Genomic DNA, 16,736 nt, shown 5'->3' with positions numbered 1-16,736 from the left:
TCTTCAGATTAAGAATAGCTGTTTGGGAGGAAGCCTGGACAGAACTCAGGAGACAAGAAACATCAAAAAGAACAGCGTCCTAAATTCAGCTGGTGTGAAAGCAAGAGCTGGGAAGGTTCCCTGCTTTTGGGAGAAGTTGTGAAATCCCACCATTAGTGAGAACAGTTCTTGGCATAAGAGCCTTATGTCTTTCTGGAAGTTGTCATCTTCCTGACCAGCCTGCCCACTCCAAAAATAATACTAAATACAAACCACATTCTGGAAAAATATGAAATTAAACAGCAACAGGATTCACACACCAGTGTGATGTGCAAATGAATAACTAGACTTACTCCTAATAAAAATAAAAATAAAACATTTCTGGATAACAAACTGCCGTTGCAGATAAAAAAAGTAAATCCCTAGAATTTAAATCCATCGTGAGCAAAATCCCTCCGGAAAAAAAAAAAAAAAATCCAGACCAAAGCACTATTGTGGCTGGATTTATATTCAGAACTGTATTTATGCAGACTAAGATAAGGGCAATCAATCCCCAGGCCCCAGGACAAAAAGCTGATCTTCTGCAAGGATCAGGATAAAGAAAATTCCTCACCATATGTCCCATGGTTAAAGGCAATGGGGGGCAGGCTTTGGGAGACTCAGGAGTGTTTGGGGATTGGTCAGTGCTGGAAACAAATATCAGATTTATGGCACACTGATGTGCTCCAGCAGTAAATCCCAGCCTTGCCTCTGCATGCTGCTGCTTTCCCACATGTGGAATTCAGAGCCTGAGCTCTGGATGGATCACAGCCTCACACCAAACCAAGTGTGGGAACCAGGGCACTGGGAATATTTCTGTGTCTGCTCTGGGGTGCCCTGACCCCCAGGGCAGCACTGACTTTGACCCTCATTCATGGAGAAAGTTTCCTAAACTCCAGAATAGACTGGAATCCACAAAAGTGTGCAATAGATTATAGAGAGCAGTGTAGGTGTATCACTTGGTGAGAAATTGAGGGTTTGGAGTTTTTAGTATGTTGTGGATGGCAGCAAGATGGAGGGCACAGGGTGTCATCCTGGGTTTCTTCTTCATGCTGCTTCTTCCTCCTTCTCCATGGGTTTGGGTGGCATTTTGTAATTGGGCAGAAAAGTCCCATTGTGGGCTCTGTGGAATCAGTTATTGGGTTAAAAGGGGAAATAATCCAGGTGTCAGTTCTTAATTGGACAGTTTAGCTTTAAAAGACCTTGTACCAAGAGATTGTTGGCCATTTTTGTGGTGCTTTTCCAGCGTGCTGAGCCTGGTGCGGACAGCGTGCAAAACTTTGGATAAGACAATAATAAACAAGAACCTGAAGACCAAAAAGATCCAGTGCATCTCTCTTTCCTGACACAAAACCACCCCAGGAAGGTCTCCCCAGACAGGGAAGGGCCCAGCCTGAGGACCAGAACTTGGGGAATCAGCACCAGGTACCTCAACAACCAAGGATCCTGTCAGCTCCATCAGTCTGCCTTTCAGAAGTCCTGCATTCCCCTCAGTCACTCCAAATGCTCCAAAACACTCTGCTCCCTTTCTCTATTCCATCTCCCCCAGATTCTTCCTGTCCCATACAGGTTGTCACTGTTGTTATATCTCAGACAACAGAGCTGCTCCTTCTTTCAATTCCTTTCCAGGAAATAATTGACAGATCCAATCTATCCCCTATTCTCTAAAAGGTGGCTTTCCAGGGCAACCACATTGCCAAAAACAACAGGAAAAAAGTCATAACTTGATCCTGTTGGTTCCTCAAAGAGATGATTTTTGTCTGGGACACCTCTGTGTGTGAAACCAGCAGTAACTTGGAGAGAAACCAGAAATAGATTTGTCATCCAGAAATACATCACCTTCTCCTTTTCCCCCACGTTTTTCACTTATTAATCAAAGGGTAGATGCTGTCTTTCTACTCCAGCAAAAAAAAAGTGAGGAAGGGGAAAGAATAAAAGAGAAATCAAGATATATTTATCTATTTCATCAATTTTGCAGGGAAAAATCATGATCTTGCACGCAAAGGGATTTAATCCCTTAGGATGAAACCTCTATCTTTCAGCAATGCTATCAGGCTGGTTCCAAGCACAAACTGGGGATCAAGGATCAAAATGAAGGAATATTGTATTTCTGTAACTCTTAATCCCTCTGGCTGACATGCCAAGGGCTATTTGAGGTGAAATGAAATCAGAGTTTCGATCATCAAGGTAGGGAATGTCCCTGGAATGGGTTTGGGGATCCAGAGAGCCAAATTCAGCCCTGAGGCTGCCAGAGCTGCAGGAGAGTTGGACACCTCTCCCAGGGATGCCCAGGGTGGAGTTCTTGGGGTGTCTGTGCAGGGCTGGGTGATCCTGTGGGTCCCTTCCAGCTCAGGAATATTCTAGAATTCTATGATAAAATTTTCCTTCACTAGCTATAAAAGCCTCTATTCCCCCCACCCTCTCCATTTAAAGTTACAGGAGACTGAAGCCAAGAGTTATGATTTCATATTAATAGGGGAAATGAATGTGTCTTTCAGTACAAGGCTTAGAGCAGCTCCAAGTTAACTAAGTCTGTGAATCAGTGATTTTGATAATACCAAAAAATCAGTTGTACAGAACACTCTTTCAAATCCCTTGATATGCTTTATGTGCCATGTTTTGATTTATAGATCTGAGTTTTAATTTTTTTATTATAAGCTTGAGGAAAAAAATGAAGGCAGCAGCGTAGCAACCTTGAATCATATTTTTCCACATTAACATGTGGAAGTTTCCCATTTAATGGGAGATATCACCTTAAAATTAAAGCAGAAATAAATGTTTTTGAACTCATACTCAGTGCACATTCTTGTGGTTGTTCAGTTCATACATTTCATAACAGTGTGCAAATACTTGCTTTTTTCTAACACCTAAAAACCAGAAATATTTTTATAGATTTGGAACTATTTCCTTAATAAAAAATGGCAAAAGCTGCTTACTACTGGTAAACTTCACTAAATTTAATGGCAATAAAGTCACCTGTTAACAACCACCAAAGGAAAAAGTTTTCCAGCTCCTTGGCAGCACCATATCAAACTCAGAATGTTCAGATCATTTACATTTGTATCAGCCACAGTATCTGGGCTATTTTTAAGGGGAGGATCGAATTCAGCCCCATCATTTAAGACTAACTTTTATTTCCCTAGGCCTACACCAAAAATTGAGTATTGATCTTGACAACTGCTCTTTGTGCAGGCGCTAAATCACCCTGTGGTGATTAAGGCAGCCTCCAGCAGGTTATCTGGAGGGAGGGGCTGCCTGTGAGCCACGGGAATTTTACATGAGGACAAACTTCCCATGAACACAAACCTGTTCCACGAGGAGTCATTGCCATGTATTTTCTGGCGGGAGATGTTGGAGTTTCTCAGGACTTTTTCTCCCCTCCCATTCCTTACCAAACAATTCTCCTGTCAGACTGAACAGTTTCATTCTTCCAAGCCACGAGGTTGTAAAACTGCCCCCATTCTACAAGTCATTTTATAGCCTGTTGCCATCATCCAAAATTCCAACAACAACATCCAAGTCTCTGCCAAAATGCAGAGAATTATAAAGTCACCAAGGCTGGAAAAGCCCTCTAAGATCAGAATCCATCCATTAGCCCCACATCACCTGCTGTCATCATCCAAAAAGGCAGAGAATTGTAATCACTGAGGCTGGGAAAGCTCCCTTAGATCGGAGCCCAGCCATTAACCCAGCACCACCACGTTCACATCCACACACCTTCTGGGGATGGAGAACTGCCCTGCCCTGTTCCAATGCCTGACAACCCTTTCAGTAAGATTTTTTTTCCTAATATCCAATTCAAACCTCCCCTGACACACCCTGAGGCAGTTTCCTCTCTTCCTGCCACTTGTTCCCTGGCAGCAGGGCCCGATCCCCACCTGGCCACAATCTCTTTTCAGACAGTTTTAGAGAGAGACAAAGTCCCCCTGGGGCTCCTTTCCTTTAATCTCAACAGCTAATGAAGATCAGATAATGTTTTAATGAAATAAATGTTCAAGACAGCTTTTCAGACAGTATTTTAGACAGGAGTAAGTATTGATCACAAAGGAAGTATTTACTCTGTCCCCTTATCAATATTCATTTAAATATTACTCTTTGGCCTTGTTTTTCATGTGAGTTTGCCCCACTAGAAGCAAACAGTTTTCAGATAAGATTCCCTGCAGGATAATGACCTCAAAGGCAAACTTTTCCCTTTTTTCCATCCACCAGAGCGAAAAACAACTTTCCCCCTATTCTTCCTTTCTGTGGAAACTGAAGAAAGGAAGAAAAAAATAAAAAAAGGCAAGGAATAGTCAATAAGCACAGGGAAGAAAATAAGCCTCAAGCTTCCCTAAGCACACACTTGTGAACAAAGGCCAAGGAACAAGGATTTTAAGAGCTCTGTTTATCTACAGAGGATGGCTAAAAAGACCCCACACTTAGAGAACCAGTGCTGAATACAAGGCACTATTGGGAACTGTGTTCAAACACTTTATTCTAATCCTGTTATCTCCTCAACCTATTATTTTGGGGATAAGCACTAATGTTTTGTATCTGTCTTTGCTTTAACCAACCTTCAACCCCATGTCTGGTGTTAACCTTAGCCAATCTCTCTCTTTTCCCCATTCCCTGCTGACAACTCTTCCTCTGACTGACACTTTACTGGGTTATGCCTCAAGGTCATTCCATCCTTTCCTGTCCCAAGCCACAACCTAGAACAGTCCATGGAAAAACAAACTCAAATCCAAAACACAAAACCTGCAAAAAACAAATGAATAATTTGTGCAGGGTTTGCCATATCTTCCAGCAGTTTGCTTTTCCTTGAAGGAGGTAAGGTGGGATTTAATTTTCAGTATTATTTTCTGTAGATCAAATATTAATTAAATCTACTGACAAATATAAATTAAGTAATGCTGTCCTGTAGAACACTGAAAGCATCAACAGTGGGGTAGCATGCCTGGGCACACACTACTGACAGAAATTTAGATATTATCCAGTTTAATAAATCTTCTTTATGCTTATTTAGAGCAGGACCTTCCATAATCATGTTATGGGTTTTATCTAATTTAAAAAAAAAAACACAACAAACCACCAAAACCTTTCAATTCCATATAGACATCTTCCATTCAGTGTGATCAAAATTTGCAACTTATTATTTTGTAAGAGTTGTCCTGATGTTTGAGCTCATGCTGGACCATCCTGGCCATGCTTTTGCTCTGATGCAAAGCTGACAGTCAAGAAACAAAACAGAAAAAGGCAACTTTGTAAATGAACTTCTGTTGATTCAAGTGGAAGAGAAGCCTGGTTCTTCCCAAATCCTTCTCATTTTCATCTCTAGATAAGAATCTCATTGCAGCTTGTGCTTGAATTGAAGGCCAGCAGTTACTCAGCCTCCTCAGAACAAAAGAAAAATTATAAAAATACAGTCTCTATGTGAAAAGAGCCTGGGCAGAGCATTCAGTCCAAGGAATATTAACTTCCCCTCTCTTAGAAGGTTGCAGCCACCTTCTGTTCATTGTTACACTGATTTCTAGAGATTTAAATAAGTAAATGCTTCTCCAGTACAGGTGATATTCTCTACTCTTACTTTATTTGTGGCCTTAATAAAGACAGCACAACACCAGACAGTGCAGTAAAACTGGGCTGCTCCAATCACCTGCCGGTTACATACAAAAATGTGTAGGAGTTTGGTACTTCCCTTTTGCTCAGGAAAAAGTGAAGACAAACAATAAAACAACCAAAAAAATTCACGTTAAAAAAAGCAGCCTCACTCACCCCCAACTATTTTAAAACCCCTCAATTTTCCCTGATGTCATTCATTAGGTACTCTCAGGAAAATCAAGGCAGCAGAGCTGTTTTCTCAGTTCAGCACATTTTTGAAAATCTTCACCGTGAAAGTTTTGTGTAATTACCCTCAAAATGGTGTTTTGAAGGAGTTCCACGACGCATGGAAATTGGAATAATGAGTTGCATTTTCTTGTCTATCATTTCAGTTGGCATTTTGTGAAATTGTACATCTTTAGCTATTAAGTTTCTCCCTTCCTCCTGGTCCACGCTTAGACCAAGATCATTACAATTTCTCCTACCCAGTGCCCTAAACAAAACATAAATGCCATCACCATCAATCTCAACAAGGCCTGTATGACAGCTAACATTAACAGAATGACCTTCTCCAGTTAGATTTTCATTAGTAAAATAGGATGGAAAACAGAAAGTGCCTCAGCTTTGCCAATTTGAACAAATTATCCACGTCATCCTTCTCGGAGTCAGTCGATACCTGAACTGGGCAGAAAACTCAGCAATCTGGGACACAGGACAAGGCAATATTGAGCACAAAGCCAACTCTTTTTTTTTTTTTTTAACCTTAACTCCTCAATTAAGCCAAACCCAGACTTTTTAACAGGTAGGAAGAGAGGAAGAGAGGTTTGTAAGTTTGGCTGCTGCAGAGAGTGTGACTGCAAAGTGACAACACATCAACGGCAGAGCAAATCTGAGCACAACACATTTCCATCTGCAAATGCAGTCCCAGGCCAGGCCTGCAGTGACTTCTGGTGAGGTCTGAGAATTTAACCAGACTAGGGAAGGAGAAGAAAGTCAGAAAGTGAGCAGCAGAACATGTGCCAGCTTGCCAAACAGCTCAGGACATCATCCATGTCACCTGAAGCTTTCCACACAGCTGCAAAGCCTTTAATATCTGTGTTCCACCAAAGGACAGGTGCTGGACCAAACACACACCTCCATGTCAGGGCCTTGTGCTCAGATTTATTTATTTTTAACCAAACATTCTCAAAGGGGCACTAAACATTCACTAATTTACTATCTTCATAATAAATGTGCCACCCAAAACACAGCCAGCCTGCCAGGTTTCCTCTCTTGGTAGAGAAAGGGGATATTGCTAGAAATGTTCTTGCCACGAACATTGCACTGTTTAATCCCATCCTAGCATGTTTTTGGGTGCTCTGGATGCCTTCTTCCACTTCAGATTTGCTGTTTGATCAGAAAGAGTATCAGGAAACAGAATGTTCTTATAAGGTTTTCATTTCTTAAATCCACATGTTGTAAACCACTAAGTTGTGGGGAGGGAAGGAGGGTTTGCAGGAAAAGGAGAGAAGCCTTTTAGTCCCTGTTCTTTGTTCACACCACAGTAAGGACCTTGCAAAAACTACAAAAATGCAAGAAATTGAAGTTGTGTGGTGGAAAAAACCCTGTGAGGCAGAAAAGTGCTTTGCTCATCCCCTTGCCAGGCACGGGGCTTGATTTCCCTTAATGGCTAATGATTAATGTATGACAACAGGATGAATAGCCAATATATCTGAAACATGAGCAACATCATCCGTCAGTTTTTCACAGGAAGTCCAATATGGCTTAGAAAGAAAGATGGACTACTTCTGCCCCTGGATCAGCACTGATCCATTCCAACATGAGCAAGAAAAGAAGGGAGCTGCAAGTGTTCGAACACAGTCCTTTGTCAGAAATGAGAGCAGAAATGGAACACAAAAATATATTTTAAAAATTTACTATTAAAATTAAATAAACTATTTATAAATTATTAAATTAAATAAATAATAATAATTAAAATTATTATTTTTAAAATTTCCTCCTTCACCACAGAGCACTCAAACTGATATCACAATCAATTTGTTAATATTCACTGCAGATCCGCTATCCAAGAACAATATAAATTTTGTTCTGCACTTAGAGGTGAAAATGTTATCACAGCCTGGTCTTAAGAACAATTTTCTCACTGCAGGACTCATCAGAAAAAAAAAGTTCTTTGCCTATTCCAACAGAAAGCAGCCTCACTCTGTGGCAAGAGTTTGTCCGATAAACCACAAGCATGAAACCAACAGCTCTTAAACACCTGCCTGCGGAACAAAACCAAGTATTCCAGGATGGGTTCAAATTCCCAGTATCAGCTCAGAACCCTGCTGAAGCACCTGCACCAGGGCTGTGTGGCAGAGCTCTCTGGCCACAGAGAGCACACACATTTTCCACGGGGAAGGCTGTGAGAAAGCTCAGAGAAAGAATTTCAACAATTCTTATCTCCACTTGCTGCACCTGTTGCCAGGCACATGTGGAACATGTTATGGAGATTTGTTTACCAAAGTGTGGTGGTGTTTTGGTTGGTTGAGCAATGAGGTCAAAGCTGTATCAGACAGGCTGGAAGGGGTTATGGGTTTCTTAAGAATATAGTAATAATATAGTATAGAAGAAAAAAGCAATGGTTCATCCTTCTGCATCTTGTAGTCCACAATTCACTCACATGTTTTCCTATTTTCAAAAGACTTTTTACAACAGCTCTTCCTTCTAATCAGAGAACATGCTCAGGAATTCCTTACCACAACATAGAGCCCATTTTCCTCAAACCTCCTTTCCACAGTAAGATGGCAACACCCTTTCTGCATCCTCTGTAAATACTCCCTTAAAGCAATGATTCAGCCTTCTGCATCTTGGAGTCCACAATTCACCCCCATGTTTTCTTTTTTCAAAAGACTTTCTACAACAGCTCTTCCTCCAATTCAGAAAATGCGCTTGGGAATTCCTACTACAACACAGTGCGCATTTTCCTCAAACTCCTTTCCACAGTAAGATGGCAAGACCCTTTCTGCATCGTCTGAAAACAAACCCTTAAAGCAATGGCTCAGCCTTCTGCATCTTAGAACCCACAATTCACCCACATGATTACCCATTTTCAAAAGACTCCCTATATATCCACATTGATGCCATTTGCAGTATCACCAATGGCAGGTTCAGCCATTGCACCCTCATTTCCCCTGCGTGCACAACCACAGGCATTTCTCCCCACATCTCCAACAAAAGGAGGCTAATTACACCTTGCATTGACAGGGCACCCATTAGGGAGTGGCAGCAGCAGAGCCCTCACCTGCACACTTGGTCCTGGTGGTCAGGGGGGGCCCGGGTGGTCCCGTGCCCCCTTCCCCGGGGCGCGTCAGCAGCACGCGGATCTCGTACTCCACGTCGGGGTCCAGGTGCCACAGCTTGTAGTTGGGGGAGTCCACGATGTGCGTCTCTGCCCAGTTGCCCGTGGTGGTCCTGTACTCCACCTCCTTGAGGATGATGGGCCCGTCCCCGATGATGGAGTTGGCGTTGGGTTTGATCCACAGGTACGTGGCCCCCACGGCCAGCAGCTCCGGGGGCGCGATCGGGGTGGGAGGCTCTGGGGACAAGAACAAACCACAAGGAGTCAGAAAATGTCCAAATTCCCATCCCAACAACCTTCTGTAACCTCTCATTTACCAAATATTTCATAAGAATTTAATCTGTTACTGGAAAGAATTGGGCTTGTGTCATCGTCATATTTTCTGAAAAATCCCTTTGCCCAGGATTTTTCTCCTGGGAAGCTGAGAAGCCTCAAAGAAAAAAGAAAACAGTAATTTTCTGATTTGCTTCTCCTGTGTTTTGCTGCTTTGGAATGTGTTTGGACATTGTTTACCAACAGATGATTGTTTCACTGGTTTCTGCTGTGAAATGGTTTGACTTAATGACCAATCATGGTCAAGCTGTGTCAGACTGTCGAGGAGAGAGCCACAAGTTTTCTTTATTATCTTTTAGCCTTCTGTAGGTATCCTTTCTCTATTATTTAGTATAGTTTAGTATAGCATTCTTTAATATAATACAGATCATAAAATAATAAATTAGCCTTCTAAGAACATGGAGTCAGATTCATCATTCACTCCCTACAACAGAGGTCTCACAAAATACCACAAGCTTGGGGTTTTTTGTGCTTAAATTTCAGCCCCTTTGCACTGGGGGTTGTGTTACCAATTAAGAAACACCTGTGAAAATACAGGAACCACAGAACAGCTTTCTGGTTTAAAAGTGCCTTCATAAACCTCATAAACATTTATAAACCTCATCATGAGGTTTATACTTGCTCCCTCTTTTAAACATGTGAATAACATCACTCAACATCTTGGAGAGTGAGGGAAAGAAACCCTAAATATAGACAACTGAGTACCCTTAGCACAAACCATGAATCAAAGTGTTCCAGCACAGCCCTTGCTCTGCCCTGTGCCCCGACACAGCAGAATATTCCAGTCACTGATCGTGGTGCTGTGGTTCACCCAAATTCTAATGCTTAACTTGACACAATTAGCAACAAGAGGAAAACTGAAATCACATCTTCATTTTCTGATCTTCATCCCCCAAAAATAGAGAAGAACAAGAGGATGTTGATTTTCTAATCAAAGCGCTGGCTGAGACAATATTAGCAAATTTAAACACCAGTGATCTTCCCATGCCCAGCAGCCAGGATGCTGTTGGATCTGGCTCTGAGTGGGGCTCTTGGCAGCTCAGAATAAAGAAAACTCCAAGGCAACAGTGAATCAACACCTTCTGTGGTGTTTGATTGCAAAGTTTGCTCAACTGCCTGGGCAAAGGTACTCAAGAAAGCCTGCATGAAACCTGAAGAGTGCCTGGGTGTTTGAGAAGCAGTGTAAGGAGGCAGGGACCAGCTACTGAGTACCACCTCTGTGAGAAAAAGCAAAGCAAGCTGATAAAAGACATCTCAGCAGCTCCCTTTGATGGAAGCTACCAAGAAAAATGAAAGAAAAAAAAGCTACAGAGCTCTGTCTGCCTGCCTGATTTTTATTATTCTTTTTCCCCTCTCTGTCAGTGTAAATAACACTTTCATTCTGGAAACCACATGAATAGCATACACCTTGTGGCTTTGAAAACCTGAGCTGAACTCTGCAAGATTCTGAGCAATTTCCTAACCTTGCCTACCCTTCCCTCTGCCACACTCTAATGTGGTCTGCCCTCAGCCAAAGGACACAAACTCTATTCTCTTGTGAAAATCAGGTGACAAAAAGGAATATTTTTATCAACAGGGGCTTAAAACACCGGCACAGGGTGCCCAGAGCAGCTGTGGCTGCTCCATCCCTGGCAGTGCCCAAGGCCAGGCTGGACAGGGCTTGGGGCACCTTGGGATGGTGGAAGGTGTCCCTGCCATGGCAGGGGTGGAATGAGATGAGCTTTAATGTCCCTTCCAACCCAAACCATCCTGTGATCTCTGTCGCAGAAAAACAAACACATAAATGTTACAACACAAGAAATTTGGAGTTGAGTGGGAGTCATTCTGAACCCTTCTCTCCTAAAGGTGATTCCTCAAAGAGTTTGAGAACTGGAAGAATCCAGGACCCAAGGAGAAGGGGAAGAAAGGACTTTGAGCACCACATGATGGGAGGAAGATTGGATTTTCCCCTCAGGATAATTCTTGCAGGTTAAAATCTGCTCAGTGAAGAGAAAGAAACTGTTGCACAAAAGGATCAACTGAAATTATGCTTGATTTCATTTCCTTTAACTGTTTACAACAAATCATTCCATCTCCTTGAGACTGGCTGCAGGAGCTGTGTGTTGTACCTCTGGAGAAAAAACAATCTGAATTGTAATTGCAGCAGGTATCCAACATGAGCAAAAATCAGTGATGCCAGATATGTTTTCTGTGGAATGGCTGTTTCTGTTTTAATTCTGCACTATTCCATTACTCCTGCCAGAATCTTTTTTCTGATATGAAATGCCAAGCTGATTATGTTTTGACTTACAAAGTTATTTCTCCAGGAAAATGGTTTTCAAGAAACATGTGTGGATACATTTTCATTAAAAATCAAATTAATATAGATCACAAGCAGTTTATTACTTGTTTCTTGGTGCAAGGCAATTAAAAGAGAGATTTGGTTCTTTTTTATTCCCAATGCAAAAGCTACATCTTACAAGTCACATCATAGCTGAACACAAGACAAATGAAATATTAAACTCCATTCTCCTGGGCTGCAGATTTCAATAGCAACATGATACAGGTTACTTTGGGATTTCATGGCAACTTAGAAGAGATTTATGGGATTGAGCTTAATTAATAGAGCAGTTTATCCTACTAGGCAGACATGAAGATCTCATGTAGTGAGTTCAGTAACCACGGTTGCCAAACTGATTTAAATTATGATGTCACCCAGCACACCCATCTTCCCTACTTCTGTCCCAATGCAAATCATCCCCACCAAGAAAAAAGAAAAAAAGTGATAGTGGTGTCCCTTCTTTCCCCCATTTCTTTTCCCCTATCTCTACCACTGAAAAAACAGGTGCTGTAAAACATAATAAAAGTAGAAATTTCAACTGTTGCTCCTGCTTTCTGAATTTAGGGAACTAAAATAAGCAGCTGTTCCAGTAGTTTTTTAAAGAATCAGTCCCACCTCACTGAAAATAATTAATTATTTCCTACTAGCACCAACTGGAACAAAAGCTTTTACTTTTTTAATATCACTCTGTGCCAAATTACTGCAAGTGATCTAAACAAGTTCCCCATTATTTAGCAAAACTGGCACATAAATGAGAACATTTTTTTCTCTCTGTTACAAAACCCACTTGCCAGTTACAGATGACCAGCCTGATGTTATGAGCTCACTATTTTAATTAAAATCTCTGTTTGACCTTGATTAAACAAACATGCTGACAGATTGGCCTTGTACACATGTAATTGTGAACAACCGTATTTTAAGCCCCATTTCATCCCAACACTGTTTTATATCTCAAGCTTTGCCTGGCGCTCCCTTCCAGCCACTCTCCAAACAGAGAGGAGGAAACCAACAACCAGCACATCTGGAACTGGATTGCTGCTCCTGGGATACCCAACTGAACCCCAGAGTTGAGAATGGCATGGAAAAATTGGTTTATGGGTGCTCATTAAAAACAACCAAAAAAAACCCAACCAAAAAAACCCACCAACAACAACAAAAAACAAACACAAAAAACACAATCCCACAAACCCATCCAAAAAACCAAAACAAACAAACAAACAAAAACCCACTAAAAAACATATGCAGTTCAGGCTCAAAAAAAAGGGGGAGTTTTTGACCATGGGCATATTTTATTGAAACTAAAACCAATTCCAGTTGTGCAGACACAAAGGGAATTGGGATGTGCCTTTCTCCTCCTGTTAGAACAGAAAATACAGCTCCTGTCTGCAGCTCAGAAGGCTGAACACTGTTAGAGCTTGTTAAAATGAGATGAATTTTAGTAATGCAAAGAGTATGAGAAAACAAAATTAAATAAAGGACCAGAACAGACCAAACAGAATCACCAAGGATCTCAAGCCCCACAAGGATCAAGTCCAAATCTGTTCCTTGCAGAACCACCTAAAATTCCATTATCCCTAGTGACAGGACAAGGGGTGATGGCTTTAAACTGACAGAGGACAGGGATAGATTGGATATGAGAAATTCCTCCCTGTGAGGGTGGGCAGGCTCTGGCACAGGGTGCCCAGAGCAGCTGGGGCTGCCCCTGCATCCCTGGCAGTGCCCAAGGCCAGGCTGGGCAGGACCCTGGGACAGTGGGAGGTGTCCCCGCCATGGCAGGGGATGGAATGAGATGAATTTTAAGGTCTCTTCCAACCCAAACCATTCTGGGATTCTACAGTGACAAAGGGCATCACCCAGACACCTCCTCAACTCTTACACTTGTAGTTCCATTAACACACTACTTTCCAACTGCTGTGGAATAAAACTCTTTTACTCTTTGGCAAATATCCCAGAGTGTTTCTACTCTACTACTGGAATATTTCTCTACTTGGCTTTCTAAGCAAGGCAATTCTAAGCAATTTCTATATGATGGAAGAATAACTGGCTCCATGAATGCTTAAGATACCACTGGGAAGACTGATAAACTAGAGAAAAATTCTCAACAACTGTTACCACTTTCTCCTGTGAAATAATCCATAAAGAAAGACATTACAGAAAGTGCAATCTTAAAACAGCTGGAGACACCTCCTAAACTATGAATTTTATATGATTTTTTTTTAATTTCTCCCTTTTTCATAACAAAACCATCTGATAAACTGTACAGATAAGGTGACCATAAACTCTCATTGGCATGGGATGGGCTGTGGCTGTTTTAGACAAAAAGAACTCTTAATGTCACAAAACTCTGGTGTATCAGCAAGTGCAGCAATTCCCTGTTTTGCTTTCTCACATGCACAGGCTCTAAAAATAAGATCAGAAGAGACGCAGAGGTTCTTATTCTTTGAGGGTTGAAAAGGTGAGGATGGGAGCTGCTGCTCAAAGACCTTTCCCTGACAAGCAGGATTTGTGTTTTCCAACATGATCCTGATCATGCCCCTACTCATGGGAATTATAAAAGCTTTTCTCACCACATCCTAAACAAGCAGCTGTGGAGTGTGCTTGTCAAAATGATCAGGATGGGACTGAAAGGCAAGGAAACCAAATTTTAAGCTTCTCAAAATTATTTTAAGCAGAAAACACAGAACAAAAAGTATATATATAGTTTTCTACACAATAGCCAGAGTGTCTGAGCAGCATCCACAGGCACCTTTTCTAGTTTTATACAATAACAATGAGTCTTCAGAGCTCTGAGTGTCAATATTTATACTGGCATTGTTTTTTCCCACTCTTCATAAATGCAGCAGGTAAATTTAGTTTTCTAGTGATGGTCCAAACTTCCAGTTCCATTTATTACACAAAAAAGGCACCTGGATTTTACAATACTTAGGCTGAGAAGATTTCACTGTGCTGACACTGCACTAATAGATTTTGTCTAAGAGAGAAATTCAGATGTGTCTCTCAGTACTGTGACAGGCTGACAGCAGTGGCACATGTCAAGTGCTATAGGAGTGTGCCAGCAGCAGCAATAAATGATTCATTAATTCACCTGGACAGGTGAATTAATTGCACCAGGGAATGATGTGGTCAGTCTGAGCCCCAGGAAAAGTGACCAGAACTAATTCTGAATATTTAATTAAAGCAAAAAATGCAGAAAAGTGAGAGAAGAGACAGATTTAGGATTTCTACAGCCTATAGACCAAGGGGCAATGGTTTCAGAGGTTTATAGATTTCAGAGGTGCAAAGCATTTACTGTTTGAGTTTGTACTCAAACCACCCAGAGCATTCCCAGCAGGCAAACATCACCTTTGCACCTTCTCCTCTGTGAGTATTCCTGTTCTGTGGGATGGAGCTCTGTTCTTTGGATCCTGTCACAAACCCCATGTCACTGCTCTCCATCTGGTGCTTCTTCCCAACACAGGATTTACTAACACAGCCATAAGTGACTTCAGTGCTCTGCGATATAAAATACTCATTTGCCACAATAATGTGCTTTTTTCCTTTTTCTTTTCCCTCAAGAGCTGCTGCTTCTGTCTGCAGGGGAAGCACACATTTAACGTACAAAAAGCAAAGGAGAAAGTAAAAATGAGCCAGAAAATGTGAAATAACTGAGCTAAGTGGCCAGAGAATCAGCACAACAGCAATGAAAAGATGAGCAGAACCCAGGGGACAGCAATCAATGACACCAAAGAAAGCCAGTGGAGCAAGAAACTCAATATTTGGCAGGATGCTTGTCTTCTATCATCTCCTCAAAACCCCAAACTCAAAAACTACAGGCTATTCCCTCAACATCTCCCAGCAGCACAGGTACAGTACACAGATATGAAGGGAGAACTTGATCCATCAGCCTGATGAAAACAGAGAAAACATTCTCTCTGTATTGTCCCCTCAAGAAGAGGAGGAAATGCCCCGTGGTGACTTGAATATGTGCTCCAAACTGAGCAACTGGGCTGTCAAGGATTAAAGAGAACACAAAAACCTTTACAGGAGCCGCTGCAAAGCAGGAGAAAACCTCTTAACCCTTTCCTGAATGTCACTATAGCACATAAAACAACATAACATGGACTCACTGCTCTTTCCAAGGTAAAAAAAGGGAAGTTTATTTTCTGACTCCAACATTTATAGATTTCCAAAGGTGACAGTGGATTGGAGGGTGACAGTGCCACCTCTCCAATGACACTGGGCAAACCAACAGTCCATCAAATTTCTCCTCCTCCATAAAAGAATGCAAAACAATGAGTTATTTACAGAAAGTGTGTGAGAAAGTTTGCTACAAAAATGCAAACATCAGAAGGCTTAGAAAATCTTAAAAAAAAATCAAGAAAACACCTGAAAGTACTGCAGTCTGGAACAAACCCTGCTTGAAGAAGGTCCATCAGTATCAGTGTCATCTTATCAAACATTTACAGAGCCACCCTGAGTGCACAAAGGGCTGGTGCAAACCCAGGGCCTCCTGCCAGCCCTTCCAATGGTGTGAGAGGCTAAGGGAGAGGGGCACCAGATCCTGAGTGGGAATTACAGCGGCGTGCTAATTCATTAGTATTTCACACTATTTGTGCCTCAGAAGCTTAGCCTGAATCCCACCAGAGCCTCAGAGGATGCTTTCATTCTCTAATAAAGAAAATAGCATCGGATTAGTTGAACAGTATCTCATTTCCCAGTGTAAATTAAGTGAATTAGGTGGAAGAGTCTGTGCTCTAATTGTAAAGCTCATTACAAGGACTCACATAGATTAGACCTGAATGCTTCTCTTTGAGTCATCATTTGCTCTGTAACAGAGTTAAAATGTGCCTATAGACTCTCACTTTTGATGTGTAGGAATGTCCAGTTTTGCAGCAAAACATTCCCAAGCCTTGTACAGGGTGAGGCCAGCAGGCAGCCTTTGGATGGGAGTGCTGCCCTGGAGGCAATCTCCAGGAATGACAGGATCCCCAGGGCTGGAATCGTGCACAATTCACTCTCAGTCTTAGAGCACATGTAATTCTCTGAGCTTGTCAACTGCAAAATAGCTACAAAAGCTCATCATGGAGAAGAGCAGTGCTGTGCTTGCTGGTTCAGGGATGCCACTCTCTTTACAGGGATCTTTCATGGATCACAAGAGTCCCAACA

General features: G+C 41.8%; 1 protein-coding gene across 11 annotated transcripts in view; it reads right to left on the bottom strand.

Annotated features, from left to right (window-relative positions):
* The window catches only part of PTPRT (protein tyrosine phosphatase receptor type T), a 477,859-nt gene that overhangs the window by 232,185 nt on the left and 228,938 nt on the right, over window positions 1–16,736 (bottom strand). For all 11 annotated transcript variants that reach the window (XM_074553619.1, XM_074553620.1, XM_074553627.1 and 8 more), the window contains exon 7: window positions 8,882–9,175. In XM_074553619.1, the coding sequence (XP_074409720.1) occupies window positions 8,882–9,175 (294 nt within the window). The remainder of the gene's footprint in view (window positions 1–8,881; window positions 9,176–16,736) is intronic.

The sequence above is a fragment of the Zonotrichia albicollis genome, chromosome 17 (genome assembly GCF_047830755.1).
Source record: "Zonotrichia albicollis isolate bZonAlb1 chromosome 17, bZonAlb1.hap1, whole genome shotgun sequence".
In the NCBI taxonomy this organism is placed as follows: Eukaryota; Metazoa; Chordata; class Aves; order Passeriformes; family Passerellidae; genus Zonotrichia; species Zonotrichia albicollis.
This window is presented reverse-complemented; position numbering and strand designations above follow the sequence as displayed.